Below are 26178 nucleotides of genomic sequence, written 5' to 3' on the forward strand. Positions count from 1 at the left end.
TAAATAATCTATTATGGAAGAGACATATGTATTGAACCAATTCTTTATGAAAGAAATGCGAATCAATTTAGCGACATTTTATTCACTGAAAATATCTATTAACAAGAAAAATAAGTTACCAACCGTTTTCTTTTCTTTTCTGTCCCTTGCTACTATCATCATTATCATTATCATCCTATGAATCAAATAAAATAGATCATAGAAAACTCACCGTTATTTTGCAAACACATGTAACAAGATGATCTATCATTGGCCTTTATTCCTAAACAGATTATCTTATAACACTTTAAAAGTGTCCTGTACCAAGTCAGGAAGATGGCCATTGTTATAATATTGTTCGTTTCTGTGTGTGTGTTGCATTTTAACGTTGAGTCGTTTCTGTTTTCTCTTATTTTTGAGATAAGACGTGGCACGGTACTTGTCTATCCCATATTCATGTATTTGGTTTTGATGTTATATTTGTTATTCTTGTGGTGTATTGTCTGTTGCTTGGTCCGTTTCTGTGTGCTGTTGCGTTTCGGTGTTGTGTCGTTGTTCTCCTCTTATATTTAATGCGTTTCCCTCGGTTTTGGTTTGTTGCCCCGATTTTGTTTTTTGTCCATGGATTTATGAGTTTTGAACAGCGGTATACTACTGTTGCCTTTATTTATTGAACATTTATTGGAACGCGATAAATATTACCGTATTTACACACTTGACCGCACTAGTTATCGGACCTTTAGATAAACCAAACCAGGTACCCTATATCTGCAAGGCAGGCAATATTTTCCCCAAAGAAATCATTTTAAATACAATTTTGTACTCAGAATTATCAGCCAAAATGTGTTCTAGAAGGATCTCCGGTTCTTTGTTTCTTTTTCATTAGATACCTACAGACGATCAGTATAACCTCGGTACTTTTTATTGATTGTTATTTATCGCTTAAGCTTCGATAAAGGATTTATTAGTTGGTACCTTAAATAGGATTATATTGACGATAGGAAATCAGTATCCAATACCTAACATAAACAAAAGAGGAAAAAATGATATTTTTCTATTGAAAAAAAAACAACAAATGAGCAGGAATCTGATGTACAGTAGTTGTCGTTTGTTTATGTAATTTAAACGTGTTTCTCGTTTCTCGGTTTTTGTTTTTTTTTTTTGTTTTTTATAGGATAGACCGTTGGTTTTCCCGTTTGAATGGTTTTACAATAGTAATTTTGGGGCCCTTGATAGCTTGTTGTTCTGTGTGAGCCAAGGCTCCGTGTTGAAGGCCGTACATTGACCTATAATGGTTTACTTTTTTTAAATTTTTATTTGGATGGAGAGTTGTCTCATTGGCACTCACACCACATCTTCCTATATTATATGACATTATAATGCAGGAAATAAATTAATAAATCAAAAGTACATATATACTATTCATAGCTTATGATTTTTCACTGCGAATAATAGTTTAAAATATATGAATACTAGAACACACCCACGACATCTCGAGTCCGTGAATAATTTTAAATACCTCACATCTTTAGTCTAGATTTATGGTGTTCGTATTGTCATTTGATATATTCATGCATATTATAAGGCACATAGTTTTCTCTGCTATCAAATCATTCACCTCCAAGGGTGAATGGGGAATAGAAATATTATCACCACATGTCGTCTTCTGATTTTTTTAATTTGTTCTCGTCCTGAACGTGCATGAAATATTTGCAAACAATCAAACAATCAATCAAAATCTTTCTGTTTGAACCTTGCCACCCAAAACTTCGTTATGGATATTAACATAAACAAAATGGCAATGAATCTTCTTTCGTCTAATTGAATGATGTAATTGTTAATACAAACATTGTCCTATATAAAAAAAAAAAGTTGAATCGTACGTCATGTCGGCTAACAACTTGAAAAGTACATACGCATTATTTAAGCTTGTTTTTTTATTATACGTATTGTCAACTCATTAATTCATGCTGATTATAATGAGCACATTTATTTTTGCTTTTAAAATCGTGTTTGAACCGGTCCTTTTTTCTTACTACAACCACCCAATACACATTGATTGCGTTTCGCTCGGTTTTGGTTTGTTACCCCGATTTTGTTTTTTGTCCATGGATTTATGAGTTTTGAACAGCGGTATACTACTGTTGCCTTTATTTAATCTTAGGTTTTATACCTTGGAAAAGATGAAAAAGAGAAAAGATATTTTCATAATTTCCTTTGTCTCGATTGCGTCAACTTAGGCAATATCCTTCATTATAAATCAGTTCAGTCGAAAATACCTCCTTATTCTAAAGATCAGTCTGTACCATTACTTTCTTATGTATACCTATACCAAACCTATTGCAACTAAAATTTTCAATTACAAACACGTTTTGCGGGATCTCAACATTGACGACTTCAAGTCTAAATCTGATTGCACCTGTGCTAGTTCCCAATTCACATATAATCCGGCTGGCCCAGTAAATACCGGGATATCAACATTGACAATAACACTCCCCTGTGAAATTTGTTATCCAAAGGTCCGAAATGTCGTGAGCCTTAATCCATCAATTCAAAATACAACTTCAAAATACTGATGGATTCAGTCGAAGATTATGCCAGGCAATGGGTTAAGCGCGAGAAAGAAGACGTAACTACTCTTTTCCAATGGATTAAGGCTGTGAGGTCGTCGAAACAAGTATCTTGTCTCGGGGAGAGATAAATACACTTTGTAAAGAATCATTCTGATTTAAACAATTACATTATCAGGAATGGTTGCTTAATTTCTTGATTGACAACATAATTGTTACGTTTGAAGGACGTGTTTTTTCATCAGACTTCCGAAATTCCAACGGGACCAAAGATAAAAAGTTGGCAGTATCCTTTAACTTTACGTTCCGTAATATAGATTATGTTCTCTCCCTAAATAATACAAAATTTGGTGACTAGGTTGAACGAATCTATCCCATCGAACTAGAGATAAAGGATACTACAGATACAGTTAAGTTTGTCTCAGTTAAGCCTGTCTCATATCTTAACTTTCATCTAGAAATTGACGATGAGGGTCGGTTGAACAACAAAACTTTACTAATATAATTTTAGACTCCCAAATTGTGAACTTTTCATTTTTAAGTAGCAAAATATCAGCGGCGCTTGCATACGAATTACATATCTCCCAATTGATACGATATTCCCGGGCTTGTATTTCCCATCATACTTTCTTTGATAGAGGATTGCTACAAGGAAGCTACTTAGTCTTTAGTCTTCTATGTGTCTTCTTTACTATTATTTGTCGGTTTGTCGGTTTGTATTTTTAGCCATGGTGTTGTCAGTTTATTTTCGATCTATGTTTTTGACTGTCCTTCAAGTATCTTTCGTCCCTCTTTCACTTGTGTGACAATGAGCGTGGGTACGTATATTGACATACCCTTTGTTTGATGATAGTAAACCAAGCGAGTAATATCATTGAGCTTGTAGAATGATAATTCCTATGGGTTTATATGAACGTTCTGATACACTGCTATAAGAACATATGTGTTTGATAGTTAATTATACAAAGCTGAGCAGTTTCTATCTGAGTGTAGCACTTTTAATGTTAGAATAATTTGACTTTTAACTATGATGGATAATTTCGTGTCATATGAGGTGATCCTTCATTAGAGGAAGATTTGTTTAACAGTTGTATCTACATCGGGAATATAAATGTGACATATACGCACAAATACTAGTGGTATTGGTATTTAATTCGACCCGGAAATTGGTAATTATTTGTTATGTCAATTTATGTGGCAAACCCTGGAATTATGAAATTTCTGATATACACCACAATCCTATATTAATTAGTTATAAGGTGGATTTTTTTTATACGTCGTTTTTACGCCTTGCCGGATATCAAAATGGACCTCATTATCATAGTACTATAGATGCCATTGTCAACACATATTATCTATGTTACTTTTATTCGAAAGCTTTCAAATATTTGAGAGATGTCTAAATATTAGATTATTAGTTGAGTTATTATATCAATTTGTCTTTTTTTTACATTTTGTAATTTTAAAATCTCAAAAACATTCTTCAGTGATTGTAGAATTTATTGATAACTGATTTAAAAATGATTTCGAATTAACAACTCAATAAATGCATATCCAAAGAGTGATTCATCAAGGGATGATAATTTAAAATTACAATGTCACTAGAAAAAAACGTTGTGTACATACATTTGATAGAGACAGAAAGAGGCGACCTATTAATCCATCTTAGACATAGGGCAATGGTTCTTTTCCCAAACAGAGCAGTTCTCTACACGAGGCAGACTATTAAATTCATATTATGAGAGGCCGTGACTGTGAATCTATACATTCCGTACATCAACATTTAAAACGATTCCTACTGTCGATATAAAGAAGACCATTGGATACAAATATTCCTATACTCAAGCCTTTTTATAGGGTCAATAAATCGATGCAAATTAGAAAAAAAACCAATCAATCTGCAATAACAAACAGGTAAAACGGAATTTTTTCACCTTGAATAAAATAGTAATGCATTTCCTCTATCCGTTCTGGAATATAATTTTTTCACGAGACACAGTTAAAGTGGCACAGTTTAAGCTGCAAAGGGAGTTCCTATAGGAGATCTTATTGAATATATTTACAGAATTGCAATCTTTAAAGGGTAACATAAACAATTTCAAATCAATTTTTTATTACACTACGTGTATTTTACCGATGTACAAAAGAGTACTAAATTTATTATTTAAACAAATTGAGTGTTTATCACATAAAGCTAATAATAAACATGTTTACAGAAATCGAGGTTTGTCGCGAACATGGCCTTAGTTGATATTCTTTGTTTTGTGTTTGTAAAACAAATTTAAATTAAAATAATGGTGTATGATTGCCAATGAGTCAATTTTTAAGCGGAGACCAAATGATGCAGTATCTTTTAGTAGGCAAACGTTCTTGACTCATCACTCTTAGTGTTTATCTACCACACTCCGTGATTGGAATAACAAATAGTTTACTATTTTAATTATACTTACATCCACACGGTGTTGGTACTTAGATAATTTGGTTCGACGGAGATTACAGTCTCTCTTATGAAAGTTAAAAGATGACAATGATTTAAATGTCAATTTGCATCTTCCACAAATGTACAAATTACTATCATCATCATTGGTACTTGCATCTTGAATGAAATAAAAACAAAGATTTTTTTAAACGTATCTCTAAAGTCAATGAACAGTAAGTAGACTTTGAAATAAGATGCGACAGTCTGATAGCGTTTTTTTTTTCAACTTGTAAGTCCATCTAAGGTACACTAACCAAGAGGACAAGAAATACTAAGTTAGTACATGACATCCAACTGAAGTAAGATAAAATACATAGACAATGAAGAATCTCTTGTAATGCATTAATCATCAATTAAAATGTATGCTTAGGCCGCAGGCATTTATTAGTTTTCTATGATTTTTAATTTAAGTTCATTTATTTATTAGAGTTAAGTATGACGTCAATGATTACTGAACTAGTACACATTTATTTTTAGGGGGCCAGCTGAAGCATGCCTTTGCGTTCGGGATTTTCTCGCGGTGTTTAAGACTCATTTGTTCCTTCAGCAGGTTTCTTCTCTTTGGTCCGCGGGTTGTTGTCTCTTTGACATATTAACTAATATTTTCCTTCACAATTTTACCTTTATTTTATGCAATCAATAAAATCGTATAAATCAGGTTTAAAATTTTATATCTACGCCAGACGCGCGTTTCGTCTACTAAAGACTCATCAGTGACGCTTGAATTTAAAAATGTTTAAAAAGCCAAATAAAGTATGAAGTTGAAGAGTTACCTTTATTTTATGCAATCAAAATGTGCTTGACATTTTTTTGACATATGTTTAAGGATACACTGTACAGAGGTAAGCGTTGCTTTTGTGTCCTGTTGTACATTTAAATATTGTTTAAGAAAAAGCATTTATCAAAGGAAATATAACGTCAATATTTTTTGGCCTTTTTATCATTCTTTTATTCGAACGTCACTGATGAATTTTTTGTAGACGTAACGCGCGTCTTGCGTAAATATGAAATTTCAATCCTGGTATCTATAATGATTATATTTACCTCTAATTACAATTTGCTGTCTAAGAATTATATTTTGAAGGAAACTGAAAATATATCTTATTTTCAACGACTATGTCACAACGCTTAATATTAAGGATTTTATTTAAATATAACTTCATAAAGCTTGTGAAAAACAATTACAAATCTGTAGAACTGTGGGTAAATTACGAAATCCACGAAAATGCATGTTTAACTGAATCCCCGAAAATAGTACCAATAAAAAAATGAAACCACAGTACCTCCTGACGATTCGACGACATCAACGTTAACGGTAAGGTTTCCCTCTTCTGCATTAGCTATCGGACATTTGTCGATTAAGTTGCCCATGAATCTATCCATGCTTTCAACAAATTTTCTTTTGCTTTGAACGACCGACGCATTTGCTTTTGTCCAAATCACCAAACTTCCTTCTTCTACATATTCAACAATGACTTCGTCGTCGACGTCAAGGTCTCCTGTGCAAATTCTTTGCACTCTTTTTACCCGATCTTCAAACGCTGGCACCGTTTCATCTCGTTCTCCCTCCACTCGAATTTTCACTGTTAAAAATGACATGCGGTAATGTTTAGTGCTGGTAATGATTTTATTATTATTATTTGTTTTAGTTTTCAACATCGTATTTGAAGTAAGGTATGAAACCAATAATGAAAAACAAAGACTTGGTTTATGTAAATATTTAACAAATGTTCCTTTCAAAATTGTAGACGACTAGAATAGAATTTATGACAAAACATCACAATCAGTAGACTACGTTGGAGTTCATCCGTCACCGAAAACAACCTCGTCAATTATGCGCGCCTTTATGACATCATTTACCAGATAGTGGTGATCGCCTGCATGTATCCCTGCACTATAAAAGTTCATCAAGCGTCTTAGTTATCTTCATTGTGCAGAATTAACTAGAAATTATGTTTGTTCTGTATATACTCAATCACAATTCCCTAATGATACAAGTGCTGATTGTCACTTATTAGAATTCAATTTGCCGAATAATTGGTGCGATATGACATCATAGTATTCCAACCACTCGCTCAACATGGGAACGGATGTGACGAGGCCCCTAAACGCACAAGTGATGTTCATTAAAACCAAAGTTTTTGACGGAAATGCATCGAACTCGAAATTTGTCTATCAAGGGCAATCACCCTTTAAAGATTGAAAGTCTTCTGATACAAACGCACAAAACAACAATGTTTTTAATTTATTATTTAGATCGTGTCTTAATGATTATTTTTGCAATCTCAGCTTATCTCTCTCCATCAATCTATATAAATGTATTATAGTAAACCAAATAAGAGTCAAAATTGGACACCCAAAAGTGCCTTTGACATTTAAGGGCAATCACACCTAAAAAAGGCCAACTGACAGTTTTAACGTATATGGATATTTGGTAGAGACAGTATGAACATATCTGTTCAAGTTAAATGATCTTTGTCTATAAAGGGTTCTCAAATTGATAGACAAAAATTGCACTTTACACCATTTTGTGTGTTTTATAATAACCGTGTAGGTCATTTGGTTCATAATGAAGATTCTGGCGAAATTTGGTTCAATTTTGTTCAGTAGTTTCAGAGGAGAAGATTTATTTAAAAGTGTTTTGTACCGCAGGGATAGATTACTTTAGCAGAAATTAGCAAACTATATTAGGAATCGTGGATCCTAAATCATCTTCAACTTCGTAAAATGTTTGGCCTTTTTTCAATTTTAGAAACATTTTAATTCGAGCGTTACTGATGACTATTTAAAAGCACCAGTAACTCCGTCTCATGTCGGCTATCCCCTTTTGCTACGTTTTCAAAACGTAACGAAACGGCAATACGAGTAGCGAATCGTACCGATCCGTACACAAAACGGCTATATACGTAGCTATGCGTGGATTGATACGTGATCGGTCCCAATCATAGTGGTCTGTAGAATACAAACGTGACTAAAAACAAAAACGTAGTCCGAACTTAAAAATAAAAGTAAATTGTAGAGGGACGTAAAATACGTATTCAAAACGTACCCGATACGTACTAAAAAGTATTTGATTCTCATCACTAGGTGATTTAACAGTTCAGTTCGTATCTGCCACGTTGTATAAGGTTTTTTTGTACGGTATATTACATTTCATGGTACGCTTTACTAGGTTTCATGACGTTTTGCTAGACATTATTAACTGTCTATGGAGTATGCGTATTACTACGCAAGTGTACCTTCTTCTACGTATAATTAAATAAGGTGTATCCATATTTCCCGCCAAATACTAAAATATTTCCTCAGTTTAAGAGCAAAATGAACTAGCAACGGATGAAATTGAAAAATTGTGGATTATTGTTACAGCACCCCAACTCCATAAATCACAAAGTGTTTCGAACACATATTAAGACCAATTAGACTAAATTAATTGACAATGGCCATGTCCTTAACCAGGGGCCCAAGCCATTGTTTGCTGACACTTATTTTACAAATACTGTAATTTGTTAAGGGACTCGACACCTCGTGATTTATTTGACTAATACGTTTCTATACATATTACTTGTAACATGGGTATAGTTGAGGTGCTAGGATATGATTTGAAAACTAGCATAACGAGATAGCCGAAACTTGATTGTATGATTGATGTTTTAGAGGTTTCCCGATTTGTATGGTTGGTATGTAATTCAATCATGTTGTGGGGTATTATTCAATGGCATTGACACTATTCAAAATACTAAAGTCACAATTAGTAAACCCTATCATTAGTAATTCTAAAGTGTTAAAACAATTGTATCAAGTTTATAGTAAATCACTTACACTTTAATCGCCTCTTCTTTGGTTCCTCAGACGTCAGGTTTTGTGTTTGTTTACTGGACTTATGAGAAGTATCAGATGTCTTGATAAAAAAGGAAATAATATAATTTCTTATAGATATTGGACTAAGTTTGATACTGTTAGACACAGCAAAATTTTCTTGTTAACCATTTATTATTTCTGTATAAAAGGCTTTTTAAAAAAACTGATTTGAATTGATAAAATAAAATATATATATATATATATATATTTTAAGTGAAGCCCAGGTGATCGTGTGGTCTTGCGGGACGGCTACAGTGCAGGCGATTAGGTGTCACGATATATCAGTAGCATGGGTTCGAATCCCGGTGAGGGAAGAACAAAAAATTTTCGTAACAGATCTAACATTGGTTGGTTGATGTTAATACGAGTTGTATATACATTATGTACACAGCCATGTATCACCATCATTGCTAGTTATCCGATGGATAAATCTGTTGTAGAGTTGTCACTGACTCAGACGTACTTATAAATATAATTATTTTCTGTGACTGTATCTTGCATTTATTTGTAGGATCCTTTACTATAGGTAATTGAGCTGATCTGTAACAATAACATCTCCATGCCTTATATATCATGTACTGTAGTACGCCGCTAGATTAAAACTGACGAGGAAAGGAAACACACGGCCACCGTAAGCTTTATTTTTTTGTGGAGCCCAGGTGGTCGTGTGGTCAAGCGGGACGGTAGCAGTGCAGGCGATTTGGTGTCACAGTATCTCAGTAGCATGGGTTCGAATCCCGGCGAGGGAAGAACAAAAAATTTACAGATCTAACATTGTTGGATTGATGTTTAGACGAGTCATAAATATAACATATTATTATTACGACCATTAATGGTATTAAACAAGGTATGGATTTGAATTTTCAAATTATTCTCATATTTTGATGTTTTGTAGAACAACGTCAATATCATTCATTTACATATGGCTCCAGCTTTAAACGCACTTGTTAATCCTTACTGATTTTTTTGGTTTTAACAAAAGACTTGTGAATACACAAACTATAGTTTTTCCTTCAACTTAAACACATGTCTTTGATTGATTTACATTTAGTCATCTCGGGGCAATATACGCTTTTCTCTAGTTTAGCGATTGTGCTCGGTTATGAAACCTTTACGTAATGTCTTGTCAAATTGGCTATCATACCATAGCATCATATTTGTTCCATATTGTTCTTCTACCACAATAGAAAACAATGAAAGGAAAACTTTATCCTCAAATACTTAAATTGGCATTTTAAATTTCTCAAAGATAAATGTTCGCCCAACACTCATTTAACTCTTGTAACAATGAATTATACTTTCATACCAAATCATATCCTTATTTTGAAATTGTAGTCAATACTGCGCAACAAAAGCTAATAACCCTATTGTAATCTTCCTAATATCAATTGCTCCTTTTGTTTCAGTACTTTAGAGATTCTGATAAGAAATTTTCTAACATGTCGATACACTTGCTTTCAAATTCAGTGTTTGATCATAACTTGGCATCATCTTATAATTTGGTGTTATCTTCAAAACAGAACCTACTTTTTCTTTTTTTCTTTTCCGACTCTTGCAACTTAAGCTTTCTTTCTGGTGTTTCTCAAGGCCTTCATTAGTTGTGAAGATGTCTTTGCATTTTCCACACATGAACAAGTTATCCTCTATGATTAAAATGGGATAAAAAAATCATCATTCTGCTTGATTTGTTGTATTCTTGTTATTCAGAAACTTTTTATTCAAAATTGACAATAATGCATGAATAACGTGTTTTCGTGTAGTTTGATGAATTAATAACCGGCGTCTTTACCTTCAGAAAATTGCAACAGTTAAGTCAAATAGCATTTTGTCAAGGGGAAAACATCTGTACATACAACCAATCATGCAGTCTTTGATCAATCGAACATCGTGTATGAATAAAAATAATTAATAAACTGTTGACTAACGTTTGAAAATGTTACTGTTCTATCACTCTCAGATAAAATTTGTAACTTATAAATAACATTGAATACAATTGTGTCGAATCTTGATCATATTTACTTTAACAAGACTATCTAGTTATTTTTCAGATAGTAGGCAAACATATGGTTTCATTATTTCAGGAGAATACCTACATTAATGAGTTGAATGACGTAATTAACCAGGTTGGCTTATGTGAAGATCTCGTCAAATGAAACCACTTTGTCCAATTGATTTTTATTACTACATGTTTTAAAGTTTCAAAATAAAAGGCAAAACCACACAACAACATTGTAAACAATACTCGTGTTAGTGCAAAAACTTCTAGAAGAGGGAGCCAATTTTGCATTTTTCACTTATGTTCTACTTTTTGCCATGTTTGCCAAGTTGGTTTGCAGACTGGGTCATTTGACACAATGTATATATACTATATACCTCAATGATTATTGTGACCAAGTTTGATTCAAATTGGCAGAGCAGTTTTAGAGAACATTTTAGTGAAAATTAACGGACGACAGAATGATGAGAATGTGAAACTGACAATTTTACAAATAGAGATTATTGTACGTACTTTGCAGTGAGCAAACTCAATGGTATATAGTAAACTACATAACTGTCACACTTGTATAATAATTGTGTTGCGAGCGGCATTTATGTACATACCGTCAGATCCGCTATCTTCATTTCGATTGAAATTTCTCAATTGTGAATAACTCGAACTGTGTGTTGCTTCAATTGTTTGAACAGCTGGTGTAAATGCAGTATCTGTCAAATGAGCAACCAAATTGGAATATAAGAAATATGCACATTTAATAATAGTGAATCTTAAAAATTCTCCTTATTTATCGCTCAAAGTTGACAAAATTAGCGTTAAACTCCTACAGTTGGAAATATGGTGAAAAAAGTAAAAGAAAATAAATATAAAAGTCTAAACGAAAAAATTAGCAACAAAACAATGCCGGTGACGATACAGATCAAACATTATTAATAAATAACAATAGTACATTTTTAAAACATTCTTGGTTAAACTGTGTCATTACAAATATACATGCAAACACACAATGTTTTAAATTCAGATTTTTTCGAGATAAATGCATTATAAGCTTGTGAAGTTGAAATAAAAAACCTGCAAATCTTTGCTGCATATTGATTTAAAATGAATCTTTCGGGTTATCATTTTTTGTAATGATCCACAACGTCCTTAGAATGTTCAACTTACCAAAACTTAATTCATTTTTCACAATTTCAGTTTTCGATTTCCCGAATTTGCATTAATCTGTTCATATATTTTTTTTAAAAAGGTTGTCTCGATTTTTGTACTGGATTTGCGATTCTTCTCGATCTATTCAACTTAAATGTTTACAAGGGGATTAGGTCCGTTTAAATTTATTTATTTCAAAAATGCCAATAGTTTTTGCATATCAATCTATTTCTTTGGATTATCCCATTGATTTTGACTTATTTAGCTGAATATATATACACTATAAATAATATAAAACGTTTTTTTAGCCTGATTTTTTATAGAAATTCATTTACAATGATAGCTATAATTTTTTTTGAATTAAGTGACCATACAATCAATTTTTGACTCTTCACATTTTACATAATCCACTTCGAGGATAATTCAATGTGAAGAGTCAAAAAATTGATTTCATGGTTCAATAACTTCAAAATAAATAATAACCATTCATTAAGTATTTATATTTGAACGCCTCCGGGTGCGGGAATTTCTCGCTACATTGAAGACCTGTTGGTGAGCTTCTGCTGTTGTTTTTTCTATGGTCGGGTTGATGTCTCTTTGACACATTCCCCATTTCCATTCTCAATTTTATATCAGCAGGGAATAAATCGACTAACAAAAGCTATATTTTATAATGTGAGTGGTCAAGGGCGCTTGAAATAATGCAGACGGTGTTGTTACGATGCAAGGGATAACAACCCGTTGAAGGCAGAACATATATTTATGCAATACGTGTTTGGTGCATGTAGTTATATCAAGACAAAAAAAATAACGAAAATGTGTCATTTAATTCGATTTTGTTTTAATCTAGATACAACAATTAAGAGACATTTAGAAGTTTAGCTTTTTCAATAAATTAATGCAAAACGTTCCAGTCAATAATAAAGATTGAATAAATTGAACTAAAAGAACATTCATTTAAATTAACCATTTCCCTCCTTAAATACAAAAAAAAACTACGAATGCAGCAAAATAAGGAAAGGACAAGGTTCACTTATAGCACAAAATGGCATAAAATATCAATTTTATCATAAAACAACAATAAGGTCACAGTTCGGTTCCTAAATGGGTCTATTTCAAAAGCCTTAATGCTAAACAAATCAGATCTATTCATAATATAACATAATATTCTTCAAAGTAAGACCATTTTGATATTTTTTTCAAAATATGATGATTCTGTGCAATTGTCAGACCTAAAAGCTTAATAATAACCTTGGCCCCTACTTACGATCCAACTTGTTTTGTGACCAAAAGATTCCAATTTTAATATAGAATTCATTGATATAAAAACTTTTCGGATCGTAGATGGAGGCCAAGGATAATTATGCCAAAATACAATCAAAATTATGAGGAAAAATACAGAAATTGACCTTTAAATACAAATAAGGTTTATTCAAGGGTTCATAGCTTCATAAATTTAAAAGGAAGGTGTCAAAAAAAGATATTGTTGTCTTACTCAAGTTAGTGGTATTATCAAAAGTATTTCTATGTGTAAATCGTATTTTTTTGGCCCGATTTAAAAAACATCAAAAATTCAGGGTCAATTTTAACCCTTCGTGAACCTTCTCCTTTGATGTTAAATTGGTGCTATGCATTATAAATTCAAGGAATACCATCTTCAGTCCGTTTTTACCGCCTGTTTAATTCTCTGGATCATGCTTAGTATTATTAACAATAACATTTTGCACGAATGCTGGCGTATGAATATGCAACGTCAGAGTGGGCGTGTCGCCATAAAAATTGACAACATTGGGGGAAAAAAGTAATACTTTTAACCAATCAGAAGACAGTAAATACACCAAATTTATTTATATAAACATTATTAACTAATATGTATATAACTTGTCTAATATTTAGCCTTATAATGTTACAGCCACAAATTAAATGTGTGGGTTCTTTTGGGTTTTGTTTTTGTTCGTTATCAAATTTAAAGGGCAAGAACTACAATATGAGGCAGTCAGACGATTTCAATATTATTTTTAAACTTATGCATAGTTAATGTCTTGCTGGTCATTTAAGCTTTATTTTAAATAACCTTTATTTTGAACGCTAAAATTTTTAATTTGAAAGTCTATATATATAAATACCGCAAAACGTAATGAGTTATTCTAAATAGGGGACTTACCAAAATCATGAAAGGTCCACTCTACAAGAAGAAATTGAAAATAAGGTTCTATATATTTTTTTAATTTGTCAACTGAAAGTTATGGAAAAATATGTTATGTATAATGTCAGTAAAGACTTTTCAAACAGAAACAATTCTGTATACTTACTTAAAATCTAATTCTTGGTGAATCTGACTCATGATACCTACGATACGCAGCAAGAAACAATGCACCGCTATCACCGGTGTTATATCAATATATTGTATCTGCAAATTCTTCTTCAATCATTATTATCTATATTTCCGGAAGAAAATCGATTATTTAATATAAGATGCAAGGCGGGCGGGTGGACGGTTGCCACACAGTGTCCGTGTATTTCTCATCAACCGTTCAACCCAAGCTTTTCAAATTTTGATATATTGTTACTGATGTAAAATTGAGGTTGATTTCGATATTGACAATTTTAGTTCTTCATTGGTTCTTGAAAGATTGAAAAATTGTGTCGAATTGTGTCCGTGCTTAAACTCATTAATTTTCAACCAATTTGTTTAAATTTTATTATGCTGTTACTATTGATAATTGTCACTTTTACAGTTCAGTAGTTGTGTTCCTTGTGAAATTGAAAAATACCAGGACAAAAACAATTGTTTAAAAATCATGTTTGCTTTCACTCTGAGAGCCTCTTGCATAAAAAGGTAAAATTAAAAATTACCTTTCCCTTTAATTTTCATCTCCCTTATTGCTATTCCTCCTGCTAATGTAACATTTATATCAGCACTAACAACTGTAAGAAACCAATACAAGATTAGACACAACAAAACTGAATCAGAAGAATTGAGTTTAAAATAGGCAACGCTCTGTTAAAAGTAAAACAGAAGATAATTTACAACACTCATACATTTAGTAATATTTTATAGTTATTAAACCACTAACAAAATCTTGTTATTAATACTTTATATCGAATAGAAATCTATTGACGGTCTTCAATTAAAAAAAAATCATGATTTGTTTTCGAATTTTTCTGTTAACTGTCACTCAATGTTCATTTTCATGAGGTATTGAATGACGCAAACATTGCTGAACAGACAGATGATTTATCTAGATAATTTTCATATTCGCACTTAACTCACATCTCATTCTGTTATACATGGTAATTTACAAGGGATCACATGCATCAAAAAATGTTGTAGTTTATCGAGAAATAAAGCATAATTATGTAACTTTTAAATGCCTTCTTATTGTGGTATTTAAATCCAAAATAACGAATTCTATTAAATATTTTTGTTTTGCTTTTTATCTCATATAGCTTTATTTAACAATAACGTAATATATTATTTTTGTGCTTTCCTAGGTTGGATTGTAACCCTGGCATCGTTACAACACCGTCGGTGCTATTTCAAGCGACCTTTATTTAAAATACAACTTTCGTTAGGCAATTTATGCCTCTCGTGATATGAATAATGTTCTACATAAATAATTGTGTGTCATATCTTGCCCAATAATGTTAAATCTTCAAAAATTACTTTTTTGTTATTACCTCATCTAGTAGGTGTCCAGTATCGAAAAATACGTCTAATTAACGAGTTTAAGTTAACAGATAACACACGGCTATATTTATATGCAAACTATTGGAAAATCATTATATTTTCCAATCATGAATGTCGTCGTACGCTCCCATGGTAACGTTTTTCAAAATTTTGTGGTTTCTTAGGGTAACCAAAAATACCTCATCATACAGGTCATCTTCAACACGAAAAATAACATTATTGCTTTCTGAGTTATTTGTTCAAATGATACTCTTTTTTTTAACATGTTCAAATGATATTTAACACTTACCTGAATTTGTTTTTTTATCATGATACAACGAAAGCTGACAAGATTCATAGAATTTAAGTATAAGTATTTCATTAATTTAGTAAGACTATTTTTTTGGGCTGAAATTTACCACATTTTGAACGAAAGAAAATTTATTGCGTGTTAGTTTCCCGGGATTTTCGCTCTGATTACATCAGTAAGACATTGTTTATATGTGTGCCAAATATCTTTCGTGTAATGTTAATCGGTGCGCAAAAAATAGCAATTTAAAACACAAATTTAGTGATAATTACGCCTTGATTCAAACATTCTTTTCTCTTGCCATTTATCGTTTTGTAGCTTACACTATAAGGCCGTTAACAAGGCCGATTGTCACTACCTAACTTCATTTCTCTATTTTGCTTGTTGTATGGTCGAATTGTATGTCTTGTATAGTCCAGTTAGTTTGAAGGTCGTTGTTTTGTTTTAGGAAATATTTTTGTTGTTGTTTTTTAATTTTGATTAAACCACTTTAATTGTTTTTTGAATTGATGGTTTTGCTATAATTGTAATATACAAGTCAAATTCTTCGGTCACGTTTAAGACCCGGAAGCTTGGACACATTCACAGATAAACTATGCCTATCAAGTAAGCCCTAAACCAAGTAAGAATGAAATACAATGGGATAAGTGTGTTATATGGAATTAGCACAAAAAAGCTTTATCGAGGCTATGGGAGCACGGAAAGATCATGTATATTTTAGTATATTGCATAATGATTCTGACCTAGACCATCTTAGTACTGATGATATCAACAAAATATAACACCAGCATTCTTGTTATAAATCTTACACTAGCAGACACAACTGCACTTATTTTTTAAGTGTTTCAGGTCATATTAAGATGGTCGTCAAATTCGTTACTGGAAAAAGTTTCTTTGAGTCATTGAGAACTACAGGCCTTAATCAGATATCTTGGGGAATCGATTGTCCAGCATCATGGTAGATCATCAGTTACTATAATACACGAGGAAGTCATTTATCTAGTTAGCACTTCCAAAGACCTTAAATCTGCTAAGAAGGAGTATTCAAATTTTAAGAACTATTTTGTATGCCCGATGAATCAAAGGTAGGATAATAATGAAGTCACAAGATACAGATATACATTATCTCCCATCCATGCAGCAAACGGTTTCAAAAAGGCACTATCACTTGTACACAAGATTTGTGCCGCTATATACCTGTCTGCGAAATACGTAAGAGTCTCGGGTTTCCCCATTTGAAACATTCTACCAGTCGTACATGCTGTAACATGATGCGATATCGATGCAACGTCATCCCTGTTGAGGATCGTTAAGCGCACTGTTTTTTCTAGTCTTGAATGACAACCCAGATGATTTCACCGATTTGTCAAAACTTTATAATTATGCCATCGATGAATCTATAGATGCAGCTCGAGATGTTGTTGTTAAGTTTAATGATCTCAAGTCAAAAATCAAAATAGTTAATCAAATTGAGCGTAAAGTTGGCTACAATTTAAAATTTCACCCTTGTCAAACTTCCTCCTTGTGAATCTACTTTTATACAATATGTAATAAGAGCTTCACTCCAGACATAAATTTGATGTCTTTCCATAAAGCAAAACTACCCTAACATTCTCCTCTTCAGTTTGGATGTAAAAAGAAGAATGACTTGCACCTGTCTATCTCGAAGGTCAGATGTCATATGAATTGTTGCAAAATTTAGTTTGTACTTGTAAGGGGAAATCTGTGTTTTTAAATGGTTGCATTTGCATCGAACAAATATATCATGTACAGATTTATGCCCATGTCAAATATAAATACTTGTCTGGTAGCAGTTAGAAACGTTCACGGCGACGAAGATGACGATGTATAAGATTTCATTTTCTGTTTCTACCTTATAAATCATTGATAGCAATCAAATGAAAATTAAGCAGTCCATAATATTTTCTAAAATATAATAAAACATCTACTCAATTTTGAAATCGTGGGAAATATAGTAATACAGATCTAGTGGGGAAAGATATGTAAATAAAACACCCTGCCATACGTTCTCTGAGCATGACGTGATTGGTGGGCATAAACTACATGAAACCTTAGTGCGTAGTAGGTAAAACTAGCTTCGATCATAATTTTCTATTTGCATTTTTTCTTTTTTCGAATTTTTGCCATGCTGTTGTCAGTTTGTCTTCAATTTATAAGTAAAATGTCCCTCTAGTTTCTTACTTCTTTTATGTTTGCAATTGTTTGTAAAATACATCGGTGTTGTACATAACCCTCTCCCTTATTATATCATTCGAATATTTGTTAACATTATAGCCAATTGTTACTAATTTTGTCATCTTTAAACGTAGGATTGGGTGTTTTACCTGTTTCTAACAGACGTTTTGTTTTCATAACTTTTACTTTTTCCCCCGTTTGCAGTAATTTTTATTTCTGTAAAGCAAGGTTATACAGAGAGCCTTATATTGAACCAAGTTAAAAGTTAATGTTACACAAGTTCCAAACCAAAACATTTGTGTATACTCTTTCACACCCAATAACAGAAACTTGATATTCACCTAGAAATTGACGAACACCTTACTTCCAAAAGACGTCAAAAAAACATTTAGCTTTCGACAAAATTATTAACGTTAAGATCTGAACAACATCTTTAGTTCTTACTTGTAATGAATTTTATACAAAAAAATCAAATTTAGAAATAAGAATAGGTTAAGGTCACTGTTATTTAACAGCTGTTTGGAAATTTCAAATTTGCACAATATATGCAAATAAATCAATCTAAAGTCATTTTTGTCGAAAAAAAATGTAACATAAGTTCGAAATGTAGATACACAAGGTATTTTTCTATAAATTGGTTCTTTATATTTTGCTCCAAACGCATGTATGTAGGAGAAACTAAATGTGACTGCATTTTTCTGGAATTTTTGCTTTGACCTTTGACCCTGATTTAAAAAAAACATGATCGCGGCAGACAACGACGACAACGGTATTCCGATGAGGCTTGTTCTCCTCTTTCAAATGATATAACATATGGCCGTATGTTATTCCATCATTGCAAATCGATCAAATTCGTTGATTGGGCACCCTACTAATCGGGGTTCGAACTAATGCTATTCTAATATCGTAGCAACAATGCCTAAAATGTGTCCATGGCCATATACCATTTTATGTTTGTGTTGGTGTGGGTGTATGTATAAATGCTTAACAATTGACTGCAATGGATATAGTTGTTATGTTTTATAGACATACGTACGATATATTTTGCTGTACAAACAACACTCACTAGTTGTGTTCAGAAATACTTCCCTCAGTTTTTGTTTGTAACCCGGATTTTTTGTTAACGATTTATGAGTTTCGAACAGCGGTATACTACTATTGCCTTTATTTGCAGCTTATCGTTAATTTCGTTTCAACAGATAATCGTATTGTGTGAACTGTATAAGTTCTGGAATGAAATCAAACCAAAATCAGGAGGTACAAGGTAGAAAACAGATAAAGAAATTGTGAATGGACCAGCTACGTACGTTTGAACAACTGGCATCAATAGTTAATCATCAGCCAAAATGGTATTAATATTGAATGTAATGAAATTTACACCTCACAATTTTTTTTTTTATATTTTTTTGCCTTATAACGGTTATGATTAAAGCGCCACTAACGATTTTCTGTGTGAATCGTGTGTATAGCCCGGTTTCTCTAATGTGGGGTTTTCTGAAAGCATTTACCTTCTTTGTCATCTTCAGAAAGAGAGCCATCTGTTGATTTTTGATGTTGAGACTGCATTTCACATAACTGTAATGTGTGTTCTTCTAATCGGTCTTTTTCACCAGAACCTGAAAAAAAAGGTTTTCGTTTGGATTTTCTTATATTGAACTCTAGAATTTAGAATTCTTTAAATGCATATCTTTTGATATTTGTAACTTTGACACATTAAAGAATAATCGACATCAAAGATAATTACATACACTTCAAAAATCGATGGAGTTTACGACAGTGTCGAAACACAGACAATATGACAAGAACAACAATACGCTGTAGCTATTGATTTCCATAAGACGTAAATAATATTTTCTATTTTTATTCAGTCTTCTTGTACTGAATGTTCGTAAGTAAACATGTCTTGTCAACAACTTAACAAAAGATGTATTTTCGGTTGAATATCTCAAGTTTCCTTTGATTACCCAAACAACTTATTTCTAATAACACAAAAATGATGAACTACAATGAAACTCAAACACTAAAGCCCATAAATTATAATGTTTAAAAAGGCTACATGTCTTTCGAATACAGATCTTATCGGTAACCGCTTTAACCCTAATCATAACCCTTACGCTATCCCTTACAGCTATAATTGTTTTACTCTTTACATTATTCATCATAATAAGATTATCTTTAAACAAATGGTAAGAACACTATACCATATATCGGGTAACGGAAATATTGATGTGACTGTTCTTCATGTATTATAAAATATTACTTTTCTTTTTCTTTATTGTGTTATACAACTTGCCTCTGATGACGGAGTGTAACTTTGGCCATGTTTGACTGGGATATACGTTTCAAATAACGTTAAAGATTTTAAATGTTGATTACATTAGTATAAGCTCATACATTTTTTTAAGTAATGTGGGAGGTTAAACAAAAAAAAAAACTAGATCAAAACAAGATATGTCAAAACGACACGAATAGCCCCGTCTCAAAAAGTTTTAAAACAGCAATTTGAACAACACATGTGGACACGAACATGATGGTAGTCTTGCATATAAAAAAATCCGCTCAAAATCTGAAGGCGTATAGAAACAAGTCATATAACTGTGATTTTCAACAATTTTCAAAAGTCTTAAACCCTTAATTTTAGCAAAAATGAGCTGAGCAGAACTAAACTTAAAGTTGATCTGTAATTCATTATGGTTAACATACCAAAAATCAGCCCAATATCCGAAAGCGTTTAGAAAAAAGTCTGTATAACTGTGATTTTCAACAATTTATTAAAATCCAAAGCACGTTAGTTCAGCAAAAATTAGCGGAGCGGAACAAAACTTAAGCTTGATCTGTAACCTTTTATGGTTAACTCAAATACCAAAGATTAGCCAGATGTCTGAAGACGTTTAGAAAAAAATCTGTTTAACTCTGATTTTCAACAATTTATCAAAGTCCAAAGCTCGTAATTTTGGCAAAAACTAGCGAAGCGGAACGAAACGGAAAATTGATCTGTGGATTTCTAGAAGGCTTTTGACAGAAAGACCTTGTGGCGAATACTAAAAGCATATGGAATTCCAAAAGATATAATTGAACTTTCCAAAAGTTTTTACAAAAATTTCACTTGCAGTGTAGGGCATAGCAACATCTGGTTTGAGGTAAAAACAGGAGTTGGGCAAGGATGTATGATATCTGCTCTTCTTTTCAATGTTGTCATTGACTGGGTGATTAGAAAAACAACAGAAGATGCTCCAAGAGGAATTAGATGGAACCTTTCAGCAACATTAGAAGATCTTGATTTTGCTGATGATCTTGCTCTTTTATCTCATACCCACCACCATTTACAAGAGAAGACAAACCGCCTTAATACATTTGCCAGTCAAGTTGGACTTAAAATCAGCCAAACGAAAACAGAAGTCATGACCCTAAACATCAATAACCCAGCTCCAATCCTAGTAGATTGAAAAGATCTTCCCATCACAGAAACAGTTACATACCTAGGAAGTACATTAAGAAACGATGGAGGTGTTGGAAATGACAATATGAACAGATTAAACAAACCCAGAAATATTTTCATATCATTAAACAATGTATGGAAATCATCACAGTACAGTAAGGAGACCAGCATTAAACTTTACAGGAGTTGTGTTTTATCTACTCTGCTATACGGATCTGAATGCTGGAGGGTGACAGAATTAGATCTAAACAAACTGTCAATTTTCTATACTAAAAGCTTAAGAAGAATCCTACGTATTTTCTGGCCAAATAAAATATCTAATGAAGACCTTTTAAGACAGTGTCATCAAGTTAGCATGGGTACAATATTAATCAGAAGGCGTTGGAAATGGATTGGGCATGTCATCAAAAGAGATAGAAATTCCATCACTAGAACAGCTCTACATTGGACTCCAGAAGGAAGGCGTAAGCGCGGTAGACCAAAGAACACATGGAGACGTTCTGTAGAAGGAGAACTGAAGAACATGAATAATACATGGGGAACAGTAGAAAAGATGTTCAAAGACAGACAGAAATGAAGAACCTTTGTTGCTGCCCTACATGCCGATGGCATACCGGACAGTAAGTAAGTAAAGTCATCATGGTTGGCTCACATACCAAAAATCAGCCCACTATATCAAGGGGTTTAGAAATAAAATCTGTATAATGGTTTGTTGCGGATTGATCGAATGACGGAATTACGGACAAGGGTAAAACTATATTGCACCGACAACTTCGTTGCGGGGCCATAAAAAATGTTATGTAAAGCCGTAAATTATTTTTTTGATTGCTCCAATACTGATTGCTTTAATGAGCGAGTATCAGAAGAGCAGTAGTTAAAGGGTTTAATTTTAATTAGATTACTTGTTGATAAGCACTTTGTAAATAAAATTAATCAATTTAAGAATAAAACACGAACCATTTAGGCAAAATACACAAAGATCTCATTGTGTAATTATTCATTAAATTAAAAGCATCAAAATAAAAGCTTTCAAACTTAATTTTTTTATAGCAATAATACAACGTATTGGCAATTAAACAAATTTGAATAGGATTAATTTATCTATTTCCTTTTTTTTTTGTTATTATGGACATAATTATTACTTTTTACAATCAGGTTATGATATATCTCTAATTCTGCCGAATAATTTCCAAAAACGGAAATACTAACAGTTTTTTTCAGTATAAAAAAATAAATACGATGTTTATAAAATGCAGCAGGGGTTAATAAATTGAGGTGCAGTAGAAATTTTTGATACATTGCACTTCAGGAAAATACTGCATTATTTTCAAGCTTTAATTCTAGTGTTGAGCAGACGAAAAGTGTACATCATATAAAAACTTTTACTAGATCTAGTTCATATATCTAAATAATTATTTTAAATATTTCAAATTGACGTTATTGTTCCAACATTTACAAGAACAAAATATTGAATTTAGTGTTTCAGCACTCAGTTTAATGTGTTTCAAATGTTTTAATATAACAGTAAGTAATAAAAAAATCCTTTATACATATATCCATGCATTGTACTTTTACTAAGTTTCTTCTGATAACTTATATTACATCGGACTTCTTTTAACCTGAGTTTTACTGTGCGCATTTTTGCGTGGGTTTTATTCAACTTTGACTATAGGTATAAAGAGAGGATGGAGATCTGACAAAACATGTTGAACCTCACATTTTAGCGGCTGTCCCAAGTCAGGAATCTCTGTTCTTTGTTAGTCTTGAATGATTTTTCCCTTTTGTTCATCTAAATGTTTAGCACCTAAGTGTGACGTCCATTTATGCTGAATAACATACATTTTATGAGCCAGCTAAAAGCCTGCCTTCAGGTGCGAGATTTTCTCGCTGTGTAGAAGACCCATTGGTCGTCGTCGGATGTTTTCTGTTGTTTGTTCGAGTTGTTATTTTTTTGACACATTCGACGTTTCCATTATTAATTAACTAACAATCAAATGGACATGCAGATTGCTGCTACTTACTCCTGATTTAAGTTAAGAGATTTTTTCGCTTACGTCTTTCCAATTGAGAAATGTGAATTGTTCAATTGATATGATATAAAATTGATGTAAGAAATACAAGGTGGTAGTAAGAAATGCCGAAACGGAAAATGATAAACTAATAGACTGAATTTTCCTCCCAGCCTCCCGTAGATTCAAATGCGTCCATTAGCCCGTTTTGCTTAACGATTTATGTTCTACTTACCATCCACAGACATCAAGCTGTAATAGTGGTTTTCCCAAACATGGCCTAAAAGAATCGGTACACCTCGGTAATTTCTGCTTCCAACAATATGAGTCATACAGTTGTCAGGATTAGATTCAGGATTGCTTGTTACAATTAACATATTTGTTTCAAGCATATTTGCTATTCCTACCACAACAATATGGTCAGCAAATACGCCATTTTGCCTCATATTATTAGCCCAGTCCTCAAATGGTCTATTATCGATGAAATGTTCTATATTTACTGTACCATCAACACCCTGTTACATAGAAAATGAAACCAATTAAAATAAACCTTTACAAACAGTACATACAAGTTCATCTATCCTTAGAATTGCTCTCCTTACACTCCTCGTGAATTTTTCCTGGGCCAACTAGATACTTTCGGTGTGCAATGGCAATTGTGTGGTTTATTATGAATAACATAGTGTTAAAATTATGGTTTTTCATCTTATTTTTTATATTTTGTTCCACTATGACAAATAGGCAATTAATATACGATCATGACATTTAGACGATGTGGATATCCGAAATTTTCAACCATTCAAGGTTATTATATGAAAATGGCAGCTTTGTGAGAAATTACTTTCAATGGTTGACACTTGTGGATATTCACCGCTACAAAAGTAGCAATTTATTTGATGTGTTTGAACTTTTGTTTTTGCCATTTGCTAATTTAAAATTTTCTTTGAGGTTCGTTTTATTTTATTATTCTACTTTGTCGATTGGTTAAGGATCAAAATGAAGCATAAACGAAAGATTCATCAGCAAATATGTCACAAAACTAGTACTGACAGTGACCGTCTATTTGTATAGGAAAAATAGCCTCTTTAAACTGACATTTCAGGAGGTTGTGTTGTATTTTGTTGGTGTGGTTTTAAAAAAACTTTCGTTTTTTCGCTTTTTATATAGATACGACTGCTGGTTGTCCTGTTTGAAAAGTTAAAAACTAGTCATTGTGGGCCCTTTATATCCAAGGCTCCATGTTAAAGACCGTGCTTTAACCTTTAGTTGTTAACGTTTTATACTATGTCTTAGATGTTATCTTAGATGGAGAGTTGACTTATCGGTACTCATACATCATATTTATATTGTTAATCTTTCGTAATGTTTTTAAGAAGGATTAACGTAAACAAACTCAAAAAAGTGATGAAAGTTATGTTTATACTACTTGTGTATGCTTAATTACACAGTACACTAATTTAACGCAGAGGCAGATTTGGTGGTCCAGAGTGCCTTACTCTCTTTTTAAGGGAAACTTGTTTGATTAATTAGGGAAACATGACTTGAGCGGACTCTTAGGCAGTCAGTGCCCCCTCCCTTTCCCTTTAAGAGAATTTCCACATCCATCACCGTAACACTTTTTAAAGATACCTTTAAAACACCATGTCTTTCAAAACACGAGAGACTCCTATTTGTCTCCTTTTTGCAATTTAGAATAATAAGCATTAATACCTCAAAATCTCTGTTTTCCATCAGATATTCTATAACCTCTTGTCTCATTTCCTGTGCAGACATCTCTTTGATACCAAGATCACTCAACTGTGATGCAACAGCCTCAAAGAGGCAATTTCCGTCTCTAGATGTTTCTTTCCGAAATGATAAATTCAGATTATGACAGTTTTCTTTTAATCTATTCTCGGCATTTTCTATTTCATCATTGACATGCCGTGTCGACAATTTCAGTTTTAATTGCTTTGGGTGTAAGCAGATAGAAGCTAAAATGTTGAAGATAATAAAAAAAAATTTGTTTAATACGCATGCATTCAGTAAGTTTTAAAATCTATTATATACATGTTACTTTTATCGCTTTAAATAAAGAATAGTACTTTATTATTGGCATGATTTCAAATGAAACAATCATTTAATGTGTTTTTACTAATTTCTGTTAACCCTGTACTCGGTTTTCTTTTTTCTTTTTTTTTTGACGCCTAATTTACTCTTGCAAATATAAGAAAACATATCTGCAATTTGAATATGTTCTTTTAATAATCGTGTAAAAGTGTAGACGGTTGCACTCAGGGAAAAGGGATCTTGTCGAATACCAAACTTTTTAAAATCACACACTTCACGATTTCAAACCGAATTTGTTAGATTTCACCTTAAATAGCAGAATGGCATACCATAGATAACTAAGTTCAACTGTTAATGCGATTTAAAATGATACAAGAATCGATTTTTTGGTTTTTTTTGACAAAATGACAGTGAGTTTTTTCGAAATATAAGTATTCTTTATAAATAAAACGTTTAATAATTATATGATAGTTATTAAAA

At 32.4% G+C, this 26178-nt stretch overlaps 1 protein-coding gene across 1 annotated transcript; it reads right to left on the reverse strand.

Moving 5' to 3' along the window:
- Positions 1–943: 943 nt before the first annotated feature.
- LOC143049575 (uncharacterized) lies at positions 944–25616 on the reverse strand. Its single transcript, XM_076223178.1, has 10 exons — positions 25360–25616; positions 23885–24164; positions 19710–19817; positions 14882–14953; positions 14190–14210; positions 11488–11589; positions 10414–10529; positions 8848–8926; positions 6312–6611; positions 944–954 (listed from the first exon to the last, which is right to left on the reverse strand). Exons 1-10 carry the CDS (start codon positions 25420–25422, stop codon positions 944–946), a joined length of 1152 nt encoding a protein of 383 aa, XP_076079293.1. The 5' UTR covers positions 25423–25616.
- Between the last annotated feature and the right edge of the window lie 562 nt (positions 25617–26178).

The sequence above is a fragment of the Mytilus galloprovincialis genome, chromosome 10 (assembly GCF_965363235.1).
Source record: "Mytilus galloprovincialis chromosome 10, xbMytGall1.hap1.1, whole genome shotgun sequence".
Taxonomy (NCBI): Eukaryota; Metazoa; Mollusca; class Bivalvia; order Mytilida; family Mytilidae; genus Mytilus; species Mytilus galloprovincialis.

Excerpts from the sequence above, each read along its gene's own strand:
- LOC143049575 (XM_076223178.1), bottom strand. The coding sequence starts at position 25,422 with ATGTCTGCACAGGAAATGAGACAAGAGGTTATAGAATATCTGATGGAA. Across the intron at positions 24,165-25,359 it reads TGGAAAACAGAGATTTTGAG|GGTGTTGATGGTACAGTAAA; the intron begins GTATTAATGCTT and ends TCTATGTAACAG. Across the intron at positions 11,590-14,189 it reads GTGGACCTTTCATGATTTTG|ATACTGCATTTACACCAGCT; the intron begins GTAAGTCCCCTA and ends CTCATTTGACAG.